The 27,790-nt window shown below is 54.1% G+C and overlaps 1 protein-coding gene and 1 non-coding gene across 3 annotated transcripts in view; both read left to right on the top strand.

The window, feature by feature from the left end:
* PDZRN3 (PDZ domain containing ring finger 3) overlaps positions 1–26,897 on the top strand; it is a 98,712-nt gene extending 71,815 nt beyond the window's left edge. For both annotated transcript variants that reach the window (XM_087824676.1, XM_087824675.1), the window contains 7 exons: positions 14,575–14,822; positions 17,424–17,511; positions 20,927–21,025; positions 21,878–21,940; positions 23,052–23,153; positions 24,291–24,407; positions 24,682–26,897. In XM_087824676.1, the coding sequence (XP_087680802.1) occupies positions 14,575–14,822; positions 17,424–17,511; positions 20,927–21,025; positions 21,878–21,940; positions 23,052–23,153; positions 24,291–24,407; positions 24,682–26,094 (2,130 nt within the window). In that variant the 3' untranslated portion in view covers positions 26,095–26,897. The remainder of the gene's footprint in view (positions 1–14,574; positions 14,823–17,423; positions 17,512–20,926; positions 21,026–21,877; positions 21,941–23,051; positions 23,154–24,290; positions 24,408–24,681) is intronic.
* On the top strand, positions 23,710–23,848 carry LOC148091383 (small nucleolar RNA SNORA67). Its single transcript, XR_015715737.1, has one exon. It is a non-coding gene; the product is annotated as a small nucleolar RNA SNORA67 (small nucleolar RNA).
* Positions 26,898–27,790: the final 893 nt, after the last annotated feature.

Below are 27,790 nucleotides of genomic sequence, written 5' to 3'. Positions count from 1 at the left end.
CAGGAGTGGCTGCTCCTGGTTTACAGATGTACTGAGCCTATGTGTGGCATGTCCTCTCCCCTTCCCCAAGAAGGAAAGTGAACTGTGATGACTGAGGTCTGACAACCGGGACACCCCACCTCCGCTGTCCCCATCATTTGTGTTCGGTTCACATGTGAACTATGACCCCAAGCCCCACATCCCTGAACTGCCACCTGTCTTCAGTATCAGGTGAAACAGCTTAGTCGTAGGTTAGCAAGGGCTTGAACATGTTCTGGAAGCTCCCAAGATACAGAAGAGGTGCTGTGGGGAAGGTCTGTGGGGTCCAAGGCCCCTTGGTCCAGGAGAGTTTTTCGGGGTGGATTCCACACTGTGAGCTGAGGCTCAGGTGCTTGTTGGTGGGACATTTCCTGAAAGCCAGTGCCGTTCCCACTCGAGTGGAGCTGGGCTGAGCTGGCGTCTTCTTTAAGGTCTTGAACTAGTGAGACGGGGACCATGAGTGAAGAAGGCTGGTCTCTCGGTCCCTCTGAAGGACCCTCCCTCATGTCACTGTCTCTGAGGAGCCACGGTGTCCTGCGCTATCGGCCTTGAGTGTGCACTGAACTCACCTGGGGGCAGGGCTGCTTTTGGTTTTTTAAGCAACTGCCTTTTCCACAAAGTGCCCATAGTGAGAACAGGCGCCCCTGAGACCTGGACCGATGTGGTTTCCCTCCAGGGGGTTGGTGGGTGGGAGGGAGGGAGGGTGGGTTCTGGAGCAGCTGATGCGTCTTAGACTCCCTGAGCAATCAGTCCCAGCTTGCTCTCATTGAATTACATGTTCACTTATTCTCGTTTGAGATTAAAAGCTTGATTGTATTTCCGAGTGCCGTGTGATTGTACACGCGTCATTCTCGTGTGTGACAGTGAGGCCTGGAGTGGGATTAACGACGTGGCTGCTGCAGGAAGGAAAACAGCTGTTTTTCAATCTATAAGACCGTGTCCTGAGGCAGAGACAGTGGGCTCCGTGGAGGACGTGGTCACTGTGGACCGTGGACCTCAGGGTGGCGCCCTCACCTCCCTGTGATGGAGAACCGTGGACTCGGGCTGCAGGTGGTTTTTTTCTCTGTATTTTGAAGACGGATGTTTAACTACAACCACCGGGGCTTCCATCACAGCAGCCAGGACCCAGATGTGAATTTTAATCAGTCGCTCAGCCACAGAGTCTTCGTGAGCCTGACAGTTTAAAGGACCCATTAGTTAATTAGGAGATGACATGGCATGTGGGTCCCAGGGCTCTGGCTGCCTCCTGTCTCAATTTTCACATCCCTGTTTGACAGGTGGGATTACATCATTACCTGTAGTTTCCCTCTTTACCCCCACTGTGAAATGAAAACATTTGAGCTTCGCTTATCTGTGATGTCTTCCTGTTTCTCAAAGACCAGGCTTCAGATGAAACTCAAAGGAACATACAAGAAAGCAGGTTCAAAGGCTTGTGAAAATCAGCCTCTGACCCAGCACCCCCCACCCTGTGGGAGAAAACACAGGTTCTTCATAGCGGTGGGAGCTGTCGTCATGGTGACTGGTTTAAACGTGAAGGCACCTGTTGTGACTGGGAGCTGCAGGTGTGGGTGTGCCCCAGGTGTGGGATGCCCCCAGGTGTCTCCAGGGCTCCTCCGACTCAGGTGTTAGGTGTTGGGAGAGCCTGCAGGGGTGCCACAGAATATTTTGTCCGTGCTTCTTGCCTCCCACTGGTGGCTGGAGCTGAGCAGGGAAGCGTGAACCCCTTTTCTCATGAGGAACAGACCAGGCAGCGTTTATTCAAACAGCCCAAACCATTTTGTGGGAGAGCCAGCAAAGTAGGTCACCATTTAGTAAACCATGACATTTGCAAAGTGCAGCTTTTTCCTGTTGAATCCAGAAGTATGTTTGCAGCCTGATCCGCAGGTCACTGCTGGGAGGAGATGAGAGCCTGTGAGGTCCATGTCGTCAGGACACCCACTGTTCTCACAAGGTGCTCACCCTCCAAGTCATGGACCACCTGCGCGAAAAGCAGGTGCTCAGGCTGACTGGTGGTCCCCACTTTGAGGGACATCCAACACCTCAGCCCCCAGGACGGGGGATTCTGATGCCCCGAAGTCTGAGTAGTTCTAAGCATCTTGGGGTTTCTTTCTTGTCATGACATTGCTCCTTTGCAAAGTTTCCTTTTATGTAAAGTTTGCATCAGGGAATCTGCCCTCCACTCCTATAGAAGGTGCAGACCTCATTTCTCCTCTGACACGGGGGGAGCCCACAGAGGGACAGATGCAGGGATTGGACAGTATGTGTGTTTTCAAGAGGTTGGCAGGAAGCAGGGGAGGTGCCACCCATGTGGGTCTGAATCCTCCCGTCCTGTGTTCTGTCCCCGGAGCTGGGACAGGCTGGGAACAAGCAACGTGGGAGAAGGCGGGGACAAGTTTGTGAGGTGCAGGGCCATCTCTCCTGTTCACTCAGCCAGCAGACACCTGTCTCCTGACACTGTCCCAGGGCTGGACCAGGTGGCAGCCAGACCCAGCCCTGCCCCAAGGAGCTGGGGTCCCCCGCAGGGATAGTCACCATTCGTTCTGAAGTGGGCAGGGTGGTGCAACACTGAGATATGGATAGTTGAGAACTAATCCATACCGGGTGCCAGCAGAGGCCTTTCTCAGGACGTTCCCCTGTGCTGAGGTGGGTGCTGGGTGGGTAAGGAGAAGGGGACAGTCCTGCCTGGAGCCCACAGGGGAGCCCAGGACGGGCCTGGCAGGCGGGTGGGTGTGGAACATGCCTGAGGAGAAGCTGACAGGCTAGGACCAGAGGCCCGGGTATGGAGTTCCTGGTGGAGACTCCTGTTCCAATCCATGACGAGACGCCCTTGGAAGGGTTACGGAGGTGAAGGGAGTGAGCCTGTTTCCTTCCTGTGCCGACCAGCTAGGCTCCTGCGTGGGGGGAGCTGGACAAGGGGCACACCTTGGGGGCAGCAGCCATATCCTCGAGTCACAGGGTGGAGAAGGTAGGAGTCTGAGGTGTCGGAGGTGTCAGGGGGCATGGAGCCCAGCAGACATTCTGAGGGACAGGCTCGGCCGAGGCCAGGCAAGGACAGGTGTGGCTCCATATGTGCATGAGCAGTTGCGGTGACCCTCCTTGGAGACTAGGACACTGAGCCCGTGACGTGCTGGTGGACCCACAGGGCCCCTCACAGCACCGGAGCAGACAGAGTTCAGTGCTGGCAGCAGCCTGTCTCCCTTCTCTGCCAGCTTCCACCTCTGCTACGGCTCGTGTGACAGCAGGTGACAGCAGGACACGGCGCTGTCCTTCCTCTCCTCCCGCTGACGCAGCCCCATTCCTGCACCTCAGTGTCGGGGTCTGAGAAATGGGAGCAGGTGTATCTGCTGGCCACCAGCTACTTGAGTTTTACTGGGGCCAGTTCGATCATGTCGCAGGGGTGCCTGGCCTCCCGGTGAAAGGTGGCTTTATTCCTCAGGCCCCGTGACGCCTCCTCAGGGGACGTGGGAGTCTTCCAGAGACAGTCTGTTCTTTGTGAAGGGAAGGGGGTGAAGGCTGTGGAAGCGGTTGTGAGATTTTAAACATCAGCCAACTGCCTGAGAAGGTACCTGTGCATCAGTTTCCTCCTCCAGGCGAGGGGGTGGTCATCTATGAAAAGGTTCCTTTTACCTTTAGGGCCAGCTCTTCATGGAAATAAATGCCGTGCCTCTGAGCTAAAAGAAAAAAGGGTTTTTTTAAACCGTCGAACTCAGTGGGACAGGCTTGAGTGGAGGGGAACCTGTGTGTCTCCCTGCTTTCCTGGCCCAGGACGTGGGCACAGCTGCGGAGTCCAGCAGCGTGGCTGTCACACACAGGTCTGGTGGTCCGTGACAGTCCCCTGGCTTTGTGGTTCAGTAGCAGCAACGTAGCTGTGGGGATGGCATGAGCTGGTGACGCCTCTGCCTTCCAGGTGGCCAGGCTGCCCTGGGCAAGTCACTCTCTGCTCTGGGACCTGAAACTGCCCTTTGGTGACGATCACCTGCTTGCTCGCCTTAGGACAGCCTCTGTCCTTACCTTACCCCTGGTCACTTTGCACTGCTGGGTGTATGTCAGAATTTGCATTTTTACATTTATTCACGTGTGGAGGATCTTCCCTGCAACTTAGTAAAGCACTAGACATTATGGGAATGTTAGTCAAAACGTGTCCATTCCATAAACCCATTTATGCGGCGTCATCATCTGCAGCATTAACTACATTCCATATCATCAGGAATTTTATGATATATTAGAAAAGAATTTCTACTTCGCTTAAGTGCGTTAGGGGTTGTCCTGCGAGACTTGGCTGGGAACGCAGGCGTATTTATTTGTAGCTGCCAGAAAATGGCTTGCGGAACCATCATTGTTTTTTATTACTCCCACCACTGGAGCACTCGCTCGTTAATTAGAGAAATTTCAACCGCCCTAGTTGGCAATTACAGCTCTGTGGCATCGTTGGTTATGAATAGTCAATGAGAGCTGATTAATATGCATGAGCAGCAGTATATATACACGTGTGCATCGGAGCACAATGCAGCCGCCAGCGTCTGAGGAGGGAGCGAGTGCGTGTCTGTGCCGCTGCCAGGAGGGAGAGGGTGGGGAGCGGGCGCTCTGCAGAGGGCCGTGGAGCGCAGCCGCCGCTCGAGGCACCTGGGCACGGAGGGGCTGCCCTCCTGGGTGCTGGCGCGTCCGGAGCCTGCCTTGACGTTTCTTTAAACATGGGATGCAGCCTGTGCAGCCTGCAGAAGCCACAGGAGCAGTACCGGTTGCTCTATGAAGTTTGTCAGGTAACCCTCGCCTTGTATCCTGTGCAGTGGATGGGTGCTCACCGGGCAGCCGGCAACTCCTGGGGAAGGCGTTGGAGGTTTTTGTGCATGTTTGTGTTCTGCAAGACAGCCTGACTTATCTGCATATTTTCTGTTAAATCTCTTACTTTCCATCCCAGTGGCACTTAGGTGTGTGTAACTGATTATGTAAACAGATGCCAAAGAGTCATGTCCCAAAGCTCCTGCACCTGCTCTCTCTGCGGAGCATCAGGCAGGTGTCTTAGGAAGGACCGGAGCCTGGCCCTGTACCCTCTGCACGCGCTGCAGGCGATGTGGTCGATGACGGATGCGTCCTCGCTTGTCCCTGTCCACAAGTAGCTCGGAGGTGTCTGCTGCATGTCCTCTCAGCAACTTCTCACAGGACCTGTGGCTCAGGTCCGTGCTCCGCTCTCACCACGTCTGCACCTCCCTCTGGGAGAATTTTAGCAACTTCAGGAGCAAGTGGCTTGATCTCGGGGACTGTTGTCCACAGCAGGTGACTTCTGTCTCGTTACTAACACCATGAAATTTGAGAGTGGGTGGGATACTTAAAGTATAACCCAGACCACTTATCTGACATTTGTGTTGAGTGTTTTCTTTTTATCTCTTTTTTGTTTTTTATTGAATTTATTGGGGTGACATTGGTTGATAAGATTATATAGTTTTCAGGTGTACAATTCTATAAGACATCATCTGTATATTGTATTTGTGTGTTCAACACCCCAATCAAGCCTCCTTCCATCACCATTTATTCCCTCCTGTTTTCTTTTTAAGTATTCAGGTCCTATCCTGAACTGGGAGGTTTTTATACGGTATTGGCAGCCTAACTGGGCAGTTAAGTGTTTTCCTCTTAAATTATTCTGACGCCTTCAGATTTTTCTGTAGTATTCAAAAAATTGTAATCCCATTAAAAAGTTTTTTTAATATGAGAACATTAGAATAAGTTGTTATATTGAGAAAAAAGGTTCTTGTTTCTTAACTTATCACAATAAGTAGTATATTAATATATTCTTTAAGGGCCAGACTTAAGTGGGAAAAGAATTTGATTAGCGGTCCATTGGGTGTCATTTTCACACAGGCCACCAGAGGGCGCAGCACTGAAAGGCCCCTGAGCCCCAGCGGGCTGCCTCTGTCTGATGATACCCTGACCCCGAGGAATGAACGGGGTGCTTGTGTCTTCTCCATGCCGAGGCACAGAGAGGGCCAGACAAACCACTCGGGGCGTGCGCCCCTCCTCCCACGTGCGACAGAACACGGTTATCTGAAACAGGCTTTGGAAATACACTCTATGCTCAGGACTGCAGTCTGGAGCAGGTGGGAGTCGGGGCCCATCCCTTCTGTGATCCTGTGGTGATGCCATAACCCTAAATTTGCCAGGTTGTCCGGTGCAATCAGCAGTGAGCCCTGTTCTCAGTGAGTCGGTCATTCAGGAGTGAGGCAGGAAGAGGAACCATCACCAGTTGTATTTCACACGTTCACTGCCGCATGCAAGATATAGTGCACAAAATGTTTTAACTCGTTTTTTTTCCTTTTAACCATCGATGCACAAAAATATTCTTCCGTAGCCGCTGCTGCAGGAGTATCAGTTACACTGGCAGCTTCCAAAGGTCGCCCCACACACCTGCGAATCCGTGTTAGCCAGTGGTTTATTCCTGTGTTGTGTGGGCTCCCCCGGCCCCCAAACAGAGGGACTCTGGGCTCTGTTTGTTTTTCACGTAGTGAATTTATGTGGAAATATATCTGGCCCAAGTATCGTGCAGTGAATCGCTGATAAATGACTCCCATCTGGAATACACTTCGTCAGCAATTTAGGAAGCCATGCAGATTCATTTTCGGGAAACTCAAACTACTCTTCGGACCCATTGCCCTTGTGCCAACTAAGTAGAATCCCCCTTCTCCCATTGTTTGGGAGTCCTGAACTGTAGCAGAAAGGAACCCACAAAACACATGCAGGAATTAAGTGCATCCCCACTCTTGTTATGCGAAGCCTTGTTAGAGCAGAGAGGCGCAGGTTTCCATACATTACAGTTCCAGAAGGTCAGTGTGTCTGGCTCCAGTGAGCCTGCCTAACGGCAGCACACAGAGGATCAGATATTCTGGGGCTCAGACTTGGTCCTTTCCGCACCCGGGGATAATTCAAAGAGAGGCTCTTCATTAGGCCTTTGGCAGGCTGCCTACAGTTTCTTTTGGGGGCTGCTGTGAGCGTAATGATGCTGAACAATGGCTCTGTCTCTGCTGCACACACCTTATTGTACCTTTAATCACATTAGAAAAACACCAGCGCGGGAAGTTGCCTGGCCTGTAAAGGGCACTGCAAAGAGCGCACACCTGTCAGTGGTCTGTGCCAGGCTGAACAGTGCACGGAGATGTTGGGGGTTATTTGGAGCCCTTCTCTGGGGAGCACAAGCCTCACCTCCTGCCTACCCTGGGGTTGGAAGGTCAGCTGAGTTACAGCATTTCTTTGGCTTTATGGTAACCGTGGTGTCCTGGGGAGCATTGAGACAGGGCCTGTGCCCGCTGGAAATTTAAATGTTGTTAGCAGTGGCTTCCTGCTTTGGAGCTTTAGCCTGTCTTGTCACTTTGCTCAGCACTGTCCAGGCAAAAGGACACGGAAGTAGGAAGATGCTCTCAGGTCATCGAGGGGTCGTCCTCTGCTTGGATAAATTCACTGGCCCAGGAGATCACGTGTTCGGGGGGAAATGGGAGCTTCGAGGCTCTTGGCTATGGCTGGAGGCCAGTGAGAGCTGGTCGCCTGGTTTGGGGGAAGGGGTGGGGTGGGGAGGAAGTGTTCGCAGGGCTGGGGGTGTCTGTGGCTCTGCTGGCTCCACCCGCTGAGCCGTTCCAGAGCGAGGGGAGGGCCGGGCTGTGGGTGCGGAGCAGGGTCTTCAGGTGGAGGCCGAGGCTGAGCGAGGAGACCGGGGGAGCCCGGGGAGCACCCTGGGGGCTGACGGCGGCCCTGTGCACACTCACTCCGCCCCAGCAGGCCCGGGCGCCCCGCCCCGCACGGCGGCCGCCACTCGGCCGAGCGGGCGCCTGGCACCGGCGAGGGGCCGGCGCGGCCGGGGAGCGGAACCGACCCGCGGGGCTGGGCGCGTTTCTCCGGGGCCGGGCCGTCTGTCCAAACCGCCCGTCACTCCTGCCGGCTCCGGGTAGGGCCGGCGCACGCCCTCCATCGGTCAGGCAGCGCCGCGGGACGGCGGGCCCGTGCCCAGACCCGGAGCCCGCCAGCCCGTGGGCCGGACGGGCCTTTCCTCGGGGTGAGGCCGGGCCAGGCCCTTTCCTCGGGGCGGGCTTCTGTCCCCCACCACTGCCTGCCCGTCAGTCGCAGTGGAAGGTCAGCCGCCTTTATGCTGATGAAGCGACGAGGACTGGCCCAGGGTGCACCGGGGCGGGCCGCCCTCTTCCTGCCGGGCTCCCCGTCCTGCCGGGCTCCCCGTCCTGCCGGGCTCCCCGTCCTGCCGGGCTCCCCGTCCTGCCGGGCTCCCCTTCCTGCCGGGCTCCCCTTCCTGCCGGGCTCCTCTTCAGGCACAAAGCCTCGGGGGCCGTAAAGGAGCCCCGGCTTCCCTTAGGGACCGAGGCCGGAGGGTTCCCATGACGCCCTGCGCGCGTCGTAGCCTAGGCTGAGCTCCCATGATGCCTTGCGCACCGCTCTATCCCAGCACTGAGCCCTCCCATGATGCTTTGCGTGCCACTGCACCCCAGCCTGAGCCCGCCCATGATGCTTTCGTGCCACTGCACCCCAGCCTGAGCCCGCCCATGATGCTTTCGTGCCACTGCGCCCCGCACTGAGCGCCTGCCGGTGCCTGAGTCTCCCCTCGCCTCCCGCCCCTCGCAGTCCCTGGGCGCTGGGGCAGCCTCGCTGCCCGTTTCGCAGCGCGGGAGGCGGCGGGAGGCGGCGGGAGGCGTCTCGTCTCTAACTCGCCCTCGCCGCAGCCTGGGCGCAGAGGTCCCTCGGGCCGGGCTCTCGGACCCGAGCTCAGCGTGCTGGTCCCCAGCCCCGTGCCCGGCAGGTGGCGTCGCCTGGGCTGCCGGCCAGCGGGACAGCGCCCGTCTGCCCCCCCCCCCCCCCCCCGGGACGGCCGCCCTCGGGCTGTCCGCGGCCAGCGTTTCCGGCCCGGCGGCGCCCTCTGGGCACGGGCTGCGCTGGGGGCTGCGCTGGGGCCCGGGCGGCCGCGCTCCCCGCTGGGTGTGGTCGGACCGGAGGCGTGGCTGGGGCCGGGGCAGCCGGGCCTGAACGGGTTGAAGAGTCTCGGAGGGGTCAGGAGAGTGGAGCGTGGGGCGACCCACCACGACCAGCCTGTGTGGACATCGCCGGGCACCGCCGCTGCTGAGGGCTCCTCTTAAAGGGCCGGCGGATAGCGGGGAGTCCAGAGAGGCTGTCGGGCAGGCTCCCCAGAAATAGCAGGAAGGGTGGGAGCTGCGTAAGACTCGGCGTCGGCCATCGACTCAACACGTTCCTTGTTGAGCACCTGAAGCCGAGGATGGGCTGGCGATGCCGCGGTGTCCCAGAGCTAGTGAGGGGCTGTCCTCACAGCAGTTACCACCGGAGGCGGAGGGACACAGGCGGAAATGCAGTGACCAGCCCTGTGGCGGCTGGTGCCCAGCGTGGGGGGCCGGGGCCCGGCCGGTGGCCAGGCTGGGCTTCCCGAGCCGGCGGAGGCGCTGGCAGGCGGCCTGGACGTCCAGGGAGGGCGCGTCGGTGACGGCACCCCGGTGCGCACATGGCCCGCAGGCGCTCGTGTCCCCGCCCGGCTTTTCTCCAGGGGGCGTCCCAAGTTGGGCACACGCTCGCTGAGTGAAAGCAGCTGAAAACGCTTTCAGAAGTACGACAGCGCTGTGTACGTGCTGGTGTGACTGGTGTGTATCCAGAAGAAGAAATGTTTTTGAAGGATTAAAAATAAAAATGTTAACCATTTTCTCTCCAAACTGAAAAGCTGATGAGGGGGACGGGGGAACATACACTTTCCATTCACACATTTCTATATATATATATATTTAGAGTTATGTGCTCACATAATAAAAGGTAGCCTGTATGATGCCCAGATAGAGTTCACACACAAAGCCGAGGAGAGCAGTCGGGTCAAGAATAACGTCCAGGAATTTCCTCGGACACACAGCGGCTGTTAGCTCTGCAAAATGTTTTCCAGTGAGCTCGTCCATGGAGCATGGTGCATGGGGTCAGAGAGAAGCTCCGAGAGCTTCAGGCTCTTGCTGTCTAACTCAGAAAAGGTTTGAGAGGAAAAATTCTTAACAAAGCAGGGGAATATCTTACTGATGCCTGAAGCCACTGAAGGGAAGTGCTGCTCCGTGAGAGGGGGTGATGGTTTTGCTGCTCATGACCTTGTCTCTTTCCTCAGACCCACACATGGTTTTGCCAAAATGCAGCTGCCAGTGCCTGTCCACCCAGATGAGCACCTGTGCTGACTTCCCAGAAGCATCTGAACATAAGCAGCACTATGGTTCGCTCCTGCTCCCCTCTGAACAGTTCACTCTTTAAATATTGTCTTCATTCTTGATCCGGCCTTAAGTTTGACATAACCTAAATCCTGCACACACCACTCTTCTGCCCCCCCCCCCCCCCGAAAACTCTACATCTCGTATTCTAATTGCATTATCAAGTGTGTGTTTGGTCCATTAATTCCTCCCCAGATGATTTGCATCTTGTGGGTTTCTAGCAAATTCTACCCATGTCTAATAAATCATCTTAGAAAACGCTGCTGGTCCTTCTCTGTCACAGCTCTTAAGCCAGTAAAGCTTTTAGTTTGTTGTTTATCTCAAGCCGACTGGCACCCCAAGTTCCCTGACAGAAAAGGACCAAGGGCTTTGCTCTGCAAACTTTGGCTCTGCCTGCCTCTGGGTCTCAAATTGCCACCAGCCTTTCTGTTCACATGGGGCCAGAGACGCTGTCCCCAGCAGGTGGAGTTAGGCCTGTCTCCTGTGGACAGGACCACACTGGGCTCTGGCGCCAGCGAAAGTGCTTGTCTGAGGATCTGATCCAGGCAGATCTGCACCCCACCAAATGCCCTGCTCAGAGCTCACCGGACCTGGTTCTGCAGGTGAGCAAAGCCTCAGGTTGGAGTTACCACTTGGCACCACAGGCCTGAACTCGGCCTGCCCAGGTGTGCATGTTGGTTGCTACAGGTCCCTCCGCCTTCTCATCACAGTCAGATTCCTGGTGGCTGAGCCCACAGACTCCCCTGAAACCTCTGTGGTTTGAAATCACAGTTGGGGCTCCCACAAACTGACCCTCAGGGATGGGGGTGCTGGTTGTCTTCCATGGGTTCTCTTTCCCCAAAGGAGGAACCAGAGGCTCAGAGGACACCTGTCTGCGTGGTGCAGGGGCCCTGCAGGAGAGGCAACGGGTTAAGGTCAACCTCTTACCCTCTAATACACCTGTCTCCATGCAGGGGGGCCTCAGCCTCACCCTGCATTCTTGGGTTCTCTCAGCTGTGCCCTGTCTTGGAACCACCTATGTCACCGTCTTGGTGATATCAGTCCAATAATTTTTTTTAATCCAACCTAAATCAGGGCTTAAAACCTTTTATTTTTTATTATATGGTTTATTTCCATCTCTTAATTCCAACAGAATCTAAGTTTTAATTAGTTTGAAAACATAGGTGTGATATTTTACAGAATGAAATCACTGCCCCCGTATTTAATTAAATGAACCCTATAAAAGTTGGGTTTTATCCAGGGGCATAATTTATATGAGGCCGATATTTTAAATTGCATCAGCACTTTTACTGGGTCATTTGCACCTGTAATAGAAACAGGTGATCACAAGGCACGGGTCCTCAGAAACTAAATGTTCTCCCATAAAAAGATACTTATTTTTTAATTTGGAGAGAGCATGGACTGTCTTTTCCAAATATCATATTAAAAAATACCCTGAATTGCTTGCACTCATGTCATAGAGAACTTCGCAGGGTTTTGGGGCTCCGGTTTTGAAAGGTGACAGAAGGTGTGTGACAGTGGTCTCACCAATGGAATTTCTAGGTGGACAGTGTGAGTCCAGCCTCTTCCTGGGTCTTGGCTCAGTTTGGGTTCCAGAGAGTGCCCAAGAAATTTTTCCAAGTGGCAGCCATCATCCAGGAGAGGAACAAGTCTGAGTGACCACAGCAGATACTGTCTGGATGAGTGAGTGACTAGAAGGTGGGCAGGTGGGTTGTCAGCGAATTTTACCTCCAAATGGACAAACCCCCAGCCCTGCAACAGTCCTCAGCATGTGGAAAAGATGGTTGTGAGCACCTCGGACAAGTAACAGTGGGCACGTCACAGCCTTCAGAGGGACCAGGAAGGAATTGTCCCACGTCCTCTGCACAGTCGTCTCGTCTCGGGAGACCTTACGGCACAGGGCCTCCTCAAGTCCCTTAGTGTCTGGTCATATTTGCAGCTGTGATACTCACCCAGAGACAAACTGATTGGATTTTCACCATAATTGCACCTGTGTCCCAGGGGACCCACCAGAGCCTTAGGTGAATAACTTAAGCATTTAATTCATAATAAAGTTAGCAATCAGCATTTTTTGTTCCACAACAGTCCATTTACTTGGTTTTAGAGCTGCATACGCTGTTGTGAAAGCAATCTGCTCAATTGGGCGAGTTAATGATACTGAGCCTGACCGGCCTCGGTCCCTGGATGCGCATTCCCTGTGATTGCAGCCATCACCATCGCCGCCGTGGAACACAGACGCAGCTCTGATCCGGGAGTGAAGGCTGTCGTTCTCGGCTGGCTGGCAGCCTGAGTCATCACCTCACCGAGCCTCTCAGTGATGTGATTTCAAGATGACAGCGTAATAAGTGTTATGTGCGCAAGGTAATTCAAAACAAATTTGGCTGCAAGAATGGATGGCCTAGGTTAGTGAACTCCCGCCTCGTCTCGCCTGTTAGGGGGATGTAATGATGCCTGAGATGCCCTGTTGAGAGCTTGTGTCAAGGGCGAGTCCTGTAAAATATATCTACCCCACCTCCTAAAGAAGCCCTAGGGATTCGAGGACTGAACGTATTAACGTGGGTGTTGGCAGTGGGAACACGAGATGGGCAGGGAGCTCCCCACGTACAGAGGTCCTGTCAGGTGACCAGACTAAGGCTGCATTTTGCTTCTTTGATTTGTAGATTATTTTCTCCTGGGAAAATGTGACTATCCTGGTGTAGGGTCCCCATGAGCACTGGTTTTGTAGTAAATTCCTATCATTTGCATGTTAGGCTTCATAGGCAGATCACCTCATTAAGCTTCACAATACCCCCAACACTTCAGTGACATTTATGTTGTAGGTGAGGAGAGGGAGGCTCAGACAGGAGAGTTAAATTGCCTGAAGTCCGAGTCAGGGTTCTGGCCGTGGCCTGGGGGGTCCCTGTGCACTGTGCCTGCCACCCCTGAGCCGTGAGGAAGGAAGAGGTCACTGGGTCACTGTGTAGAGGGGTTTATATGAGCTGCGTTTGATTAACATGTATGTGGCAGTGGGCTGCCAGCATCTTTCCCTTCCATTACTGGGTTAAGTGACATGGACTTGTCAGTGTTTCTCTGCAGAGATGTGAGAAGCTGAGGGACTTGTGAAGGTGTCTATTCTGCAGAGTGATTCCTATACCAAGATGTTACATTTAACGCCTTTAAGCAGCAAACCGACCACTCGGAAGATACTGAAATATTTTGGAGCGTGATGAAGGTCATGCGGTGCAGTCATTAGACATTCACAAACTATAGGAACATGATGTCCTGTTCCTCTGCTGTGGGGGGTGGGAGGGGGGAAATTAAGTGGCTGCACTTCCATGTTGCTGGGAATTATTTCATTTTCTAGAAACGAGGTTCTGGCTCTGTTTCCTCTCACGTAAGCTTTAGAGGCAGCCGGGCTGAGTTAGTTCTGATGGGGCCACTGGAGAGAACCCTGGACGCAGCATCTAAAGTCTCAGCCACCACCAACCACCAAGGTAGCCTCGTGTCCTTGACGCCGCTGGAGGGGAGAGATGAGGACTGTGATGAGAGAACAGCAGTATCGAGGGCCAGGCACATGGGGAAACACACAGCAGCTTAACCAGCTGTGTCTCCCCAGCGTCAGCCGCGGTGTCGGCCACCCGAGCCCCTTCGCGATACCCATTTATGGCCTGTGTTATTCCCTTAATATTTTCAGTTGACTTTTTAAAGAAAAGCAAAGGGTTCATTTAAAAAGGAAACTTCAGCCCAGCTGGGCGTGGCTCAGCGGTTGAGCGTTGACCTAGGATCCAGGCGATCAGGGTTCGATTCCTGGTCAGGGCACATGCCCGGGTTGCAGGCTCCATCAATGACTCTCTCATCATGGATGTTTCTATCTCTTTCTCTCCTTCTCCCTTCCTCTCTCTGAAGTCAATAAAGATATATTAAAAAAAAAAAAAAAAAGGACATATCACTTCCATAAAGGAAACGCTAATGTCACCTGACACAGGATGGGGCAATGCCCCATTGCAACATGACAGTGTAATTAACTTCTAATCGGCTGTTACTGCTGATAGCGGCTCTGCGCCTGAGGCTGCTCTTTCTCTCACAGGCTCGGTGATGAGCTTGTGTTAAAGACCTTCCACCGGGGAGCCACGACGTCCCGCTGTGAGATTTAGTGTTTAGTGCAGGATCTGTGGACCTCCAGACGCGCCCCTCCCGCCAGGCTCTCCTCAGGAACCCGAGACGGGGAGAACTGCAGTCCCTGACATCCCCATGCCGTCCCTCCTCTTAACTGCTTGCCTGTGAAAAGTCTTTCCAGATCCTGCCTAATTAGAAAATCTTGTCCCACCCTAAATGCTTTCGACAGGTCAACGGCAAAGACTTATCCAGAGCGACGCATGACCAGGCTGTGGAGGCTTTCAGAACGGCCAAGGAGCCCATTGTGGTCCAGGTGCTGCGAAGGACGCCGCGGACCAAAGCGTTCCCGGCCGCACCCGAGTCGCCGCTGGTGGACACGGGCACCCAGACTGACATCACCTTCGAGCACATCATGGCTCTCTCCAAGATGCCCCCCCCGGCACTGCCCGCGCTGGAGCCGTACCTCTTGCCGGAGGAGTAAGTAGCGCCCACCGCTGTGCCTCCCTCTGTGTGAACTGTGCTAAGTAAAGAGGCTCCTGAGGCTGGGTGTCCCCTCCACGGGGGAAACAGTGAGCACGTCTTAAGTTTTCCTCCAGGTTGCTCATTCTTAACTGTATTGTTTATAGAGGCAATAAATTGAATCCTGTAACATATTAATTACTTTATTATGACCCTGGAACAGAGTTATTCAAATTATATTCTAAGAACAAAATTACTTACTAATGTTGTACAAGTTGTTTCGGAATGAAATTTAATCAGCACAGGGGCAGGGTGAAGGTTTCGTGGCTGCAGCGGGAGGGGAGCAAAGACAAAGTACAAAGTTGCGGTGGAAAGGGCGCCGGAGGCTGTGAGCTCCGGTTCTTGGGCCTCATTCCGAGCCTGGGCCCTGTCAGAGCCCAAGGTGCCCCCCTCGTGGGAGTTAAACAGCAGGTGGGATCACCAGGTTCATTACTCACACAGACTCTCCTTTGCCGTCTGCCGTCAGGGATGGGCGCCCAGCCTGCGAGCCCCACTCACCTGGTGCTCAAGCCGACGCCTGCCAGGCAGCTGGGCGACCTGCTTATTTCCCCTGGGCTTTATCTGCTGTGTTGAGGTGGGACAGTAACAGCCAGCACACGGGATCGCTGGGTTAAGTGGAACGGCGTGTGGGGAGCGCTCAGTCCAGCGTGTGGTAAACACTCCAAATGGGAGCAGCAGCTGTCCTTGTTTAGCGATTGAGGTTCAATATTCAGGAAAAAATGGAAAGCAGGAAATTTTCTAAGCTCGGCTGCTGGCTTAAAGATGTCAGTTCAGTGTAGCTCCCCTCACGTGAGTTTGCACATCTGAGGGCCAGACGTCCACCTCTGGCCTTGGTCTCTGGCTGATGCCAGTCCCTCCTGTCTCTGCCCATGTTGCGCCCGGCTCAGGTAACTCACTGGCACGGTATTTCAAAGGGCGTTTTCACCTCATCTGGGGAACACCTGAGTGAAACCTGTTGGGTTTGTAGTAGTACCTCAGTACCCAGAGTGAGGACGTGTCCCATGGCTCCCTCAGGCTCCAGGGCTCCCCTGCACCCCCGGTTGTCAGGTTTAGCTGCCACCAGAACCCAGACCAATGCCCAGGCTCGATGGCTACAGCAGACGAAGTGCAGGAGCAGAGCGGGCGGGTGTCCGGCATCCAGGCAGGCGCAGGGCGTGCGCACCCAGCTGTCACCTGTTACCTGTGTTCCGCACACGGGCCCTTCTGTGCTGAGGCCGCAGCTCTCCTGTGCTGCTCAGCTGACACTGGCAGCTGGATCTAAGGCAGGTCTGTCTCTCCTCAGCTCCCAGATTGTTATGTGACACTGGGCATCATCCAGTTGGTTCTATGGGACAACTGGCGGACACCCTGAGTGGGGTCATTCAAACCAGCCACCTGACGCTACAGAGCAAACTGCCTCTCACTGATGAGCCCATTCAGGCTGCTCCGGATGCTCACATGTTGAACTGTCACCATGACGGCCTTTTAGAAGCAAAACCCCTAATTTCCTCCTGAGCCTAGTTAATGTGACGTGACCTATCCCCAAGGGGCAATTTGGGAAATGTCGGGAGCATGGAGAGGTCAGACCTCTCCAGTTCTGCTGTAGGTCAGAGGTCAGCAGGAGCGTGTGTTGGGTTGAATGGGGGTGTTAACTGGATGCCTACCAGCCTGGCCTCCGGCAGCATGCCTGCACTGAACGCCCCTGGTGGGCCCAGGGTATTGAAAGCGGCCCGTTTGAACAACCACACAGGTCTGATCTCTCCTCCCATAACCACATTGCGGGAGGTGAGACCAGAGCCTGCTGACCACTGTGCTGACCTCTGAGAACAGGGAGGTCTGGTCCCCAGCCAGCAATCAGGGCTGAAGCTCTGCATCCCCACCTGGCACCTTCCAGAGCTGCCACATGAGCATGTCTTGCATTTGGCTGCCTTTGCTCCGAGCGGGTCCATTCTGCGCTTCCAGAGACAAGCTGGGTTCTGAGAACTGCGGCACATAACGCAGTTTCTGTTTCCTGGAGACAGAAAGCTCAGTTCTTCTAGCTGTGTGTGTGCGTGCATGTGCATGCACGTGTGGTGTGTGCATGTGTGTGCACGGGCACACACACGTACATACATTGCATACCTGTGCGTGTGTGCTCGGCTGTGCCCTGGAACAGATTTCTGTGAGCACAGTCAGAAAGTTTGAAGAGATGCTGCCCTGAGGACAGTGAAGCAGCTGTGGTCGCAGCCCTTTGAACCAGCCTCAGGGCTCGGTCTGAGCGTTGCCTGAGATCCAAGCCTTTCTCCCCCGAGATAAGTCTGACTGTGAAGCAGTAGTGGTAAGTGTGAGTCCGTCTTGTGCCTAGAGATGGGAGCGAAAGCAGGCATTTGGGTCACCTGACCAGTGGACTAGGGAGGTCCTGTCTGCTCACATCTGAACCCCTTCTTCCGGGGGAGATGGACTTGAGCACAAGGTGGGAATTCAGCGTGTGACCGAGCTGGGAGACACTGAGAGGCGTGGGGCAAGGCACCGGACCCTGCTGCCGCACATGCCGGGCCCTGTGACCACGGGCGGCACCTCATAGCGCTTCTCTCTCTGCAGGCATCCCTCGGCCCACGAGTACTATGACCCCAGCGACTACCTGGGAGGGGTCCATCAGGACATGGACAGGGAGGAGCTGGAGCTGGAGGTGAGGGCATCTCGTTTCAGGGCCACATAACAACCAGTAAGTTCTCTAAGTCCAAACCGAGTGACTCCTGGAGAATTTCTTTTAAAAGAACGACTTCCCATTGCTCCAAAGGCATCTGAGGAATAGCACTCGAGCCTGGTGTCCTCCGGGTATTTTACACCTCAGAGTCCAGTTCAACATTATGTAGCAGCCAGAATCTCCAGTCATTTTTGGCCTCAACACTTCAAGAAAGTCTTGGATTTGCTTAATTTCTGCAAGATCAGTGTTAGAAAACTTTTAGCAAGGGAATCAGTAGGCAGACCTGTTGTTGGGTGTGGGCAGGTCCCCTTAAACACTATCACCTCTTCTAGAACATGAGCATAAACAGTGGTGACTGCAAGAGGAGCCGTAGGGAGCTCAGAGCAGTTACCGGAAGGTGTGCACCAAAGCCTGGAAGAGTCAGTGATGGGACTTCACACACCCAGGACGGGACTCTAAATAAATTTTAAAAAAACATGTAAATTTGTGCTTTGGGACGTGGTTATCAGGCTCTGTGTGGAGAGAGAAAAGCTCAGATCCACGTCCAAGCCTCTCAGAACGAACTAGCTCCACGGATGTCCCACGGGAGGACAATGCCTGAGCATGCTGGGATTTCCCAGGAGCAAGTGCACAGAGAAAAACAGACGTCCTCTGTTTTAAAACACACAAAATGATTCTATTTACCCAAGTGTCAGATCCCTGCCATTGGGAAACTGCTTCGAGTTAGAAGGATGGTGCCCACATACACTCCAGGGTCGAGCAGCCAAATTCATCTATAAATTTTCATGGATGGAACACCTGCTCTAGAGATTCCTCTTGGCAATTAAGAAAGAAAGCAGACATCCGAAGGAGGCTCTTCTCTTTATTTATTGTTTTAATTTCCCTGTTGGTTCATCAGTAGCTTCTATCCAGGTGTGGGGCTGCTGTCACCTATGTGTGTTCTGATGGCTTGATGCTGACTCCAAGGAGGGCAGGGGGCGCTGCTTCCCAAAGGGCATGGGGTGCTCTACCCCTGGGTCCTTAGAGCAGTCATGGGGTTGGGGGTATCTCAGAGAGAACATAAGAGGTCCAGCCTTCAGCCTTCCAGGCATAGCTCAGGGCTCCTCCAGAACCTTCCCTGGTCAGCCCTGCCCCCTGTAGTCACCTCCTCACCACTCTCCCAGTGTCCTGGGGACCCTGTCCACGTTTGTACCACCACCTGCCATCAAGACCGCCTGCTGCTGTCTCAGTCTGCACAGCGTGTCCCCCAGAGAAGGTGGACCGCTCCCTGCGAAGCCCTCGGACCCCACAGCCCACTTCCCACCTGTCGTCTGGCTCCCCACTGGAATCCCAGGCCCTGAGAGCTGGGCTCTGGTCGGCCTCCTTCATGTGCATTGCTCTGCCTGGACAGTGCTGGTGCAGAGTGGGTGCCCCGTAAATACTTGTCAAGGAAAGGAGTAAATGTCCTGTTTCCCTGACCCAAACTTAGGGTGAGGTGAAAGTGAAGGAAAATGCAGTCTTTTTAGAGACATCTTTACACCCCATGTAGCACTGTGCGTAGGTAGAGGAGGTGTTGCGTTAATTTAAAGAATGTGCACAGCGGTCGGTCCTGGACCAGTATGTGAAGGGTTCTGCCTCGGGGACCCCCCTTCCTGCAGGTAGATGAGCCATCACATTGTCCTTTGGGACCCTCCGAGTAAGGCGTCTGCCAGCGGAACAGGAAGCCTGGCTCACAGGGTGGAGTGGTCCTCTTCATTGCCTTAACTGGACTATCGTTTCAGTTGCATCTGAAATGTCAGGCATAGATGCTCATTTTTATCCAGTGACCTATCCAGACCAATAAGCAACAGGACCCCGGTGGGGGAAGCTGTAATCCAGAGGATGCTGTGCATTATTCAGGCCAGTTTGATTAACAGTCTTTGAAATCTCATCTCCATCATCACAGACAGATGTGTGTTACCACTTCCATGCTTTCTGTGGTGAGCTAAGGCCTCTGCCTCCGCTGTCAGAATGAAATGTTGAGAATTTACAAAACACCCAATAACTCTGAGGAATTGTAATTTCCACTGAGCCCCAAAACGTGTCTGGTTATAAATTGTACGATAGCCACCGTCATTCCTCTGGCCAGGCACTGCAGTGGGCTCCGGATGCAGCGGCAGGAAAGAGGCAGGGCTGGGACCTGAGGTCTTCACAGCCCCAACTCTTCCCTGCATCACATTCCGTACGGCAACAGAAAGACGGCTGCAGATAGGTTGTGGCGGTGCTTGTAGAACTTCTCACGGTTTCCCGTGATGCTGAAATACAATTTGAGTTCTCATGCTGGCCTCTGGCCCTAGCTGGTCCGGCCCCACCGCCTGCTGCTCTCAGCCCCGCCCCTGGCCCTCGCACACAGAGTGTTGGCTCCACTGGGCCAGGACCTTCGCACCTGCTGTCCTTGGCGGCACAGTGTCTGAGGTGTTGGGCATCCTGCCTTTCACAGGAGGGTTAGGAAGTAGCTGCTACATAACTGCTTTGAGCTTTGTCACCAAGACAGCTGCATCCACCCTGGCGAGAGGGATTGGTCCCCAAAAACAGTGGGCTCAGAGACCCCGAATTGCTGAGAAGATAACACTGTAAAACCAGACCAAAGGGTCTGCCACAGGGAGAACACTACCAGGTGGCCCTTCACGTGGCAGCAGCCACGGCTTCGTGGCGGAGAGGGCGGCATGGCCAGTTGGCATGCTCAGGGCCCCAGAACTTCCTCCTGGGCTCCAACAGTTGTCAGACTTAGACTTCATTCTGCAGCGTGGACCAAGTGGCAGATACGGTAGCATCCCCTGTGCTCATATGCCTCATGTTCGGGCTCAGTTTGCTTTTATCTTTAATTTGCAGTAATAGTGGCTGAAAGTAATTTCTCGGCTATAAACATCACAGCTGTTGTGAGGAGCATTAATTGCTACTATCACATTTCCCTCCTTTCTTGTATCAATTTACGTATAATCTGTTTGCAAGTTCTGTTACTGTGAATATTAAGGCAACACAACATGAAGTAATCTAACCAAACACATGGAAACATTTGCAGTGAAACGGCTGGAAGGTTTGGGGTGTGGAAATATTCTTGTTTGTGGCAGACATTGAGAAAATGCCTTTTAAAAGCCCTAACCCTGAAGTCCCGATGTTGAGTGAAATATGGGTAATTTTTCTTTTGGGGGATCAATGAAATAACTATTTCCAAAATGACTTTCTATTGACTGAAAAGGTCAGAAATGCCGTGTGCATTGATCCCGTGTCCATAATCACTTTTTGTTTAGTCAGTGAACCCCACTTGTAGTTGGCTGCAAAGAAATTCAGCTCATCATTTAAACAGAGTATCTTCACGCACGTGAGGTCTGGCAGCTGCCCTGCCTGCGGAGTCTCACGGGGGCCCTTTCTTTGCCAGGAGGTGGACCTGTACCGAGCAAACAGCCAGGACAAGCTGGGCCTCACCGTGTGCTACCGGACAGACGATGAGGATGACCTTGGGATTTACATAAGTGAGGTGCGCGGGCGGCTCTTCGTAATGACCATGCCAGGACCAAAAGAGGGGGTTTCCTTCTTTTGTGTGTTAACTGACCTTAACTCTGCCTCATTGAGAATCCTTTGGAAAGACAGAGATTCCTGCCCCTTCATCGCTCCCCCTCAAGTTACATCTTCAGTGGGGGTTAAGTTCTAATGTCAGCACATGTGGCGAAATTGCCCTTGAGAAGCCTACAGATGGGCCATGATAGGGTTTTGTGTGTCCATCCCCAAGGGAGCAGCAGACTCCTATTTCTGATCTCATCGTCGGATGGGGTGGCAGAGTCCCTCATACTGGGCCAAGCACCTTTCTCTCTCTCCTTCCTTCTGGTGGAACGTGTGTACTGGAATTCATAGGAGTTAAAGGCATTTCAAAGTACGTAGTCGGGAGCTGTTTGGCCCTCTAGAGAAGTCTGTGCAAAGCCAGCCACCAGCATGGAGCCGTGCACTCGCTTTTGCAAGCAGGGAAACATTTGTCGGAAGCGGGATCTGTGTCTGTGGGATGGACCAAGGGTTTGTCAGCCTGGGCTCAGTAACCTTCTCTCTGGATGTTGTCCACCAAGCTTTTCATTTCTGTGTAGCAAGAGTCTGCTGCGTCCCCAGGGTTGGCAGGGCCTGTGCACAGGACTGTGTGACAGGGTTGCCAGGCAGAGACCCAAAAGCACGCCCCAGAAAGTGCCTGGAGACATGGACCATCATGTTTCCTCCCTTGCGTGGCACTGGGTCTTGTTTAGGGAGGACATGCCTGTGGTACCCACCACCTTTGGGAAGTGCCATTGTGTTCATGGGGGCTGGATTGTCCACCTGGTGCTGAGACACTCCCTGCGTATTCCAGATTGACCCCAACAGCATCGCGGCCAAGGACGGGCGCATCCAGGAAGGCGACCGCATCATCCAGGTAGGTCGGCTTCCCGGGCAAACCAGAATAATTTTCACTGGGGGTTCCTCTGAAGGATTAATTTTGGAGCAAGTGTTTCAGCTTTGGTCTTGCCTTTAAAATGGGGACATCTCAGCATTTAAAAGAATATGTTGTAAGGATAGTTCTTGCCCTTGAGCCTGCTGCTGTTTTGAATCAAAATGAGACATTTCCCGTTTCAGCCAGTCTTTTCTGATCTCACAGAAACCGAGGTTCTTTGGCTCACGTGTCCCCCGGGGTTAGCTGCTGCCTCTTATCATTCTACCCCACTGCATTCATATCATGTCATTACGTTCCTCAGACTTCACCCCAGACCTCAGCTGCTCAGGGTCCCCCACCTGGTGGAGAGCCCCAGACCTTCACTGCTTCAGTACGGCCCAGCCTTTGGTGGTCGTAGGCTCCCATCAGCACTTACACTGGGCAGGGCCCGCCTGTCCCTGCTGTCGCAGCAGCCCCATTTCTCCTGGTAACTGGGATCCATCACCCTAACCAGTAGTCACCCTTTGCTTGCCAGTTGGGGGACGGCTTGCTTCCCAGCTCAGTGGGACCATCCTTGTGTCCCCTGAGGGATCGTTCCCCCTGGGACTGACACCTCCAGACCAGCAGAGCCCCAGATTCTCAGGACTAGAAGCAAAAGTCCTGCAGGAGCATTGCCAGGTGTGATGGTGAGAGAGTCCCTCCCGCTGACCACCTCTCCCATTTCCTTCTCTGCCCCCAGCCTCCATAATGTTCCCATCAGACCGGCTGCTGCTCCGTGTGATCTGAAAGTACCTCTAGTGATGTCTTAGCACCTTCGGCTGAGTCTCATGTCTGATTCAGTTGCCCACATGTTCTTTCTTCACACACTTCATTCCCACGGCCTCCACTGTACACTGGCCGTGGACACCCAGGGGGCTCTGTTCTGGGCCAGGCGCAGCATCAGTCTGAGCAGGGCCCCTCCTGAAATCTGCATTCTCTTCAAGCTCTGCCGGAGTTCTGTGCTCTAGCTGTAAGTGGGTAGCAGATGCAGCCAGGAGTAGCACAGACGGATCCTGCCTGATTTCATTCTGCGTTCGAATCCACACTGTCACCTCTTTTTTTTTTTTTTTTAAAGATTAATGGGATAGAGGTACGGAACCGCGAAGAGGCTGTGGCTCTCCTAACCAGTGAGGAAAACAAGAACTTTTCCTTGCTCATCGCAAGGCCTGAGCTCCAGGTGAGTCTGCTTCTTGAGCAGGAAGCTGGGTCTGTATTTCTAAACCAAACCCCCGAGTTCTGGTCCCTGCAGAGTACTGCCCAGGTATTGGGTCCGAACTCGAAGACACTGTACCTGGAAAGGTAATCTCACCATGAGACTTAGAGCCTGTTTCATGTCTTACCCTTGGAGGATGGTGCTGACAACCACCCTGGCAGTTACACTGCAGCCCAGCCGGTGTGTTAACACAGGGATTGAATGAGGGGAGAGAGAAAAACGTGGAATGGAAAACAGCAGGGTCATGACCATCAAGGTGTTAGACATCAAGAGCTGACCAATGTCCCAGCCTAGGTCGCGTGTCATTTACAATTGCCCGGGATGCACAGCATGTGCCTGGACTTAATAATACTCTCCTGGCCACTGGAAACTTGCTGAGAGGGTAAATTTCAGGTGCTCTTTTCACAAAAAATGTAACTGAGATGACATTAGTTAGCTTGACTGTAGTAGTGATTTCACTATGTTTATCAAATCATGATGCATACCCTAAACATAGTACACTTTTTATTTTAATTAAAGAAACCAAGGTGATTCCCTCCTCAAGGAGCCTCACGTGGCCATCTTCAGAAAGTAGCAACTTGGAGTAAAACCTGGCGCTGCAGGTTCTTGGGGAGAAGGTGATAGTAATTCCCTTTGCCTGCCTTTGGCTGCCTACATGTAAAAAAGAAACATTGGTCAACAAGCTTTTTATTAAAATAAAAATAAAAGGCCAGATTTGGCACATGGGCCATCGATCAAGGGCCCCTGAGCAGTCTGAACAGTCGGCTCTTTTACAGACAAGGGAGAGGGGGGCCTGCTGCGCTCTGTGGCCAGCAGCCAGGACGCCGGGCTCGCTGTACCCAGCCCTGCATGGGGCCTGCGTCTCTGAAAGTGGCTGACGTGGGTGAGGGAGCTTCTCTCTGCAAAAATGAAACCAACACTGGAGACCACCCCAGACATGGGTGGGGCTGGCAGTTTCCTGATACATAGCAAAACCACAGGCAGACTGCCCTAGAAATATTTTTCCCCATGGAAATGCCTTTTCTTTAAAAATATAAGTTAATTAAATGAAAGCAGAAGGGCTGTCCTCTGAGACACATGTTGGCTGCTCCTTTTCCACAGCTGGACGAGAGCTGGATGGACGACGACAGGAACGACTTCCTCGACGACCTGCACATGGACATGCTGGAGGAGCAGCACCACCAGGCCATGCAGTTCACGGCCCGCGTGCTGCAGCAGGTAAGGCCCCACCAGCCCCGCCTGGCCTCGCCCTCCGAGGGCGCGGGAACCCGCTCCTCGATGCCAACTGAGGACCTCGGAACCCCCACCTGGAAGGCTGCAGGAGAGCAGGCCGCTTGTCTCTGCCCTGGGGCTCGGTGCCTGCCAGCACTCAGGAGAGAGAAGGGACCGCTGGCCTTCCCTGTTTGCTGGGGAAACACCGGTGTGGGCGGCACTGCTGTGAGCGGAGAAGCCGCCCCAGGTCGCTCACCCTGTGCCCTTTCCCGTCGCGCAGAAGCAGCATGAGGAAGACGAGGGGACCACGGACACGGCCACCGTCCTGTCCAACCAGCACGAGAAGGACAGCGGGGTGGGCCGCACCGACGACAGCACCCGCAACGACGAGAGCTCGGAGCAGGAGCACACCGGGGAGGAGGCCCCCGCGCCGGCCCCCCGCGCCGGGCGGGCCCGCACCGGCAGCCAGGACACGCTGGGCAGCGGCGACCTGCCCTGCAGCGGGGAGTCCTCGCTCTGGGCCGACTGCGCTGACGCCGCCGAGTGCGAGCGCTTCCGCCGGCTGCTGGAGCTCAAGTGCCCGGGGCGCGGCGCCCCCGAGAGCCCAGACGCGGAGCCGGGGCTGCGGGATGCCGAGCTGCTGGAGCTCAGGTGCCCGGCGGGGGGCGCCCCGGAGAGCGTGGACCGGGAGCTGGAGCTGCTCAACGCTGAGCTGCGCAGCATCGAGCTCGAGTGCCTGAGTGTCGTGCGAGCCCACCGGGCGCGGCAGCTGCGGGAGGCCTGGACGCTGCACCCCAGCGGCTTCCGTGGCTGCGACACGGACCCGGACGGCCACCGGCACGAGCTCTCGGACATCACCGAGCTCCCCGAGAAGTCAGACAAGGACAGCTCCAGCGCCTACAACACCGGGGAGAGCTGCCGGAGCACCCCCCTCGCCCTGGACGTGTCCCCGGACAGCTCACTGAGGAGGGGGGCCGAGGGGACCGCGGGGGCCTGCGGGCCGTCTCCCGAGAGCCCGCTGTGCATCACCGAGGACACCGACGTGCGCGGCCCCGGCGACGGCCCCGGCCCCGCGCCCCCCGCCCACGCGCCCCACAAGCTGGCGCACATCCCGGCGCACGCACGGCGCTACCGCAGCTACATGCAGCTGGTGCAGCAGAAGTCCGCCGTGGAGTACGCGCACAGCCAGGTGAGCCTGCTTGGCGCGTGCAAGGACCTCGGCCCCGCGGGCCCGCCTGAGCCCCGCGCCGAGTGGAAGGTGAAGGTGCGCAGCGATGGCTCCCGCTACATCACCAAGCGGCCCGTGCGCGACCGCCTGCTGAGGGAGCGCGCCCTGCGGATTCGGGAGGAGCGCAGCGGCCTCACCACCGACGACGACGCGGCCAGTGACATGAAGCTGGGCCGCTACTGGAGCCGGGAGGAGCGCAAGCAGCACGTGGCGCGCGCCAGGGAGCAGCGGCGGAGGCGCGCGCTCCTGCTGCAGAGCCGGCTGGACGGCCCCCGGGAGCAGCCCGCCGAAGACGACCGGAGAGAGGTGAGCATCCTGGAGCTGAGCCACAAGAAGATGATGAAGAAGCGGAACAAAAAGATACTGGATAACTGGATGACCATCCAGGAACTGCTGACCCACGGCACCAAGTCCCCGGACGGCACTAGAGTGTATAATTCCTTCCTCTCGGTAACTACTGTATGAGCACGAGGTGCACGGACACCCGCCCGGTGGGTAGGAGAGCCTGCCTCGTTCGGTGCGGCAGAGCTTTGTATGTAAGATAAGGTTGTGTGTATAGTCCAGCTGTGCACCTCCGGGGTCATAGCTTTATTTTAAGTGGAGCAAGCCGCCCTGAGCGATCTCGGAAGGCAATATAAACAAACGGCCTTTTCCAAATAGCTATGGTACTTTTTTACTTGTTACCTTTTACATAGTGTTTAAATTTCAAAAAGACCTTTTTATTAAGCATACTTTCACAGAATAATTTGTTTAAACTATATTCCTATAAAAAAGTTAAACATGCTTTTTTTCTGCTGAAAATACAACTGCCAGTATGTATTTTTAACGGAACCCTATTTTATAACGTTACTTTGCTGAATGTGTTTCATGTGAGTGACCGTTAATATATTATTTAGGTCAGGGCTTCAACTCCACCAACCGGTGAACGATGTAATACACAAAATCAAACCAGCCATGTTTAAATGTATGTTTCAGCCCGACACATTTTTCTGGTTAAAGTTCCCACGAGTGTAAAACTTTAAACAGAAAGCAGAGTATCTTGCAGCTCTATGGAAGTTGAAAGCACGTTTGCAAACAGTGCAGCTGGTGGGGAAGATGTGCGCAGGGGAGTCTCGGTGGAGACGGTGGGTGGAGCTTTCAGGCTACTCCTAACTAACCTTCGCTGTGTAGATTTGAAGGGATGGACTCTTTACAGGCAGGTTCACTAGGTCATGATTGCTCACAAACATTAAGTAAAATGAAGTTAAAATAAATTATTTTCTACTTGACATGTTTTGAGGTGCTTTCTCATTTTTGAAGTGGTGCCTCTGAAATAAAAGCCTTTGCAGTGTTATTTTTTCCTTCGTTGTGTTAACTGCTGCTTTTCAGATCATTGAACCCTTCATTCTGCCTGGAACCTCAAGACAGACATAAAACCAAGGTCTGTCAGCAAAAAGCAAGGTGTCAACCTCACCGTATGACCCTGCACGCCGACCGTCTGTCTTGCAGGAAGCCTCCACCTGGCCCAGCACCCTACAAGCAGGACTAACTCTGAGCAGGTTTATTGGTCAGGGTCATGTTCACGATGCAATTTCTTTGGCCAATGCACCCATCACTGCTGGGCGGTAATAATTAACTTCCCATTTCTAAGGTGCACCTGAAAATCACACGGTATTTCCACAGAAGGGTCACCAAAGTGGGTGGGCTTCAAAACTGGTATCTTTCAGACTCCAACAAACCCAGGATCCTAAATAATGAATTAGCTATAAATTTTTCCTTGGCTGTAGTGTTCACAATTCCAGCTATAATATCTACTGAAAAGACAAAAAATAAAGATTGGGTGATGAGGTTATCATTTGCCACGATGCCAAGCATCTCAGGCATTGATTCCTCCCACAGGACCTATTCCAACCAAAATTCCTCCTTTGGGGCCAAAATCTTGAGACCAATTACTAGTCACACTTGCAACAGAACCACTTAATGAAAATAAGACACTGGAATACTTCTCACAATTAAGACGTCTGTCCATTGCCTATTTTAGAGCCAGGCACTGCAAAGATAATTACGGCTGCTACACTGTTCTGATCAACCCTCCAGAGAGAGATTCCCACAAGGTCGACTGTCTGGCCCTGGCCTTCCAGCAGCCTCCAAGCTGAACTTCTAGCGGCCTGATCCTTGGCTC

The sequence above is a fragment of the Miniopterus natalensis genome, chromosome 15, assembly GCF_054644295.1.
Source record: "Miniopterus natalensis isolate mMinNat1 chromosome 15, mMinNat1.hap1, whole genome shotgun sequence".
NCBI classification, from domain to species: domain Eukaryota; kingdom Metazoa; phylum Chordata; class Mammalia; order Chiroptera; family Miniopteridae; genus Miniopterus; species Miniopterus natalensis.
This window is presented reverse-complemented; position numbering and strand designations above follow the sequence as displayed.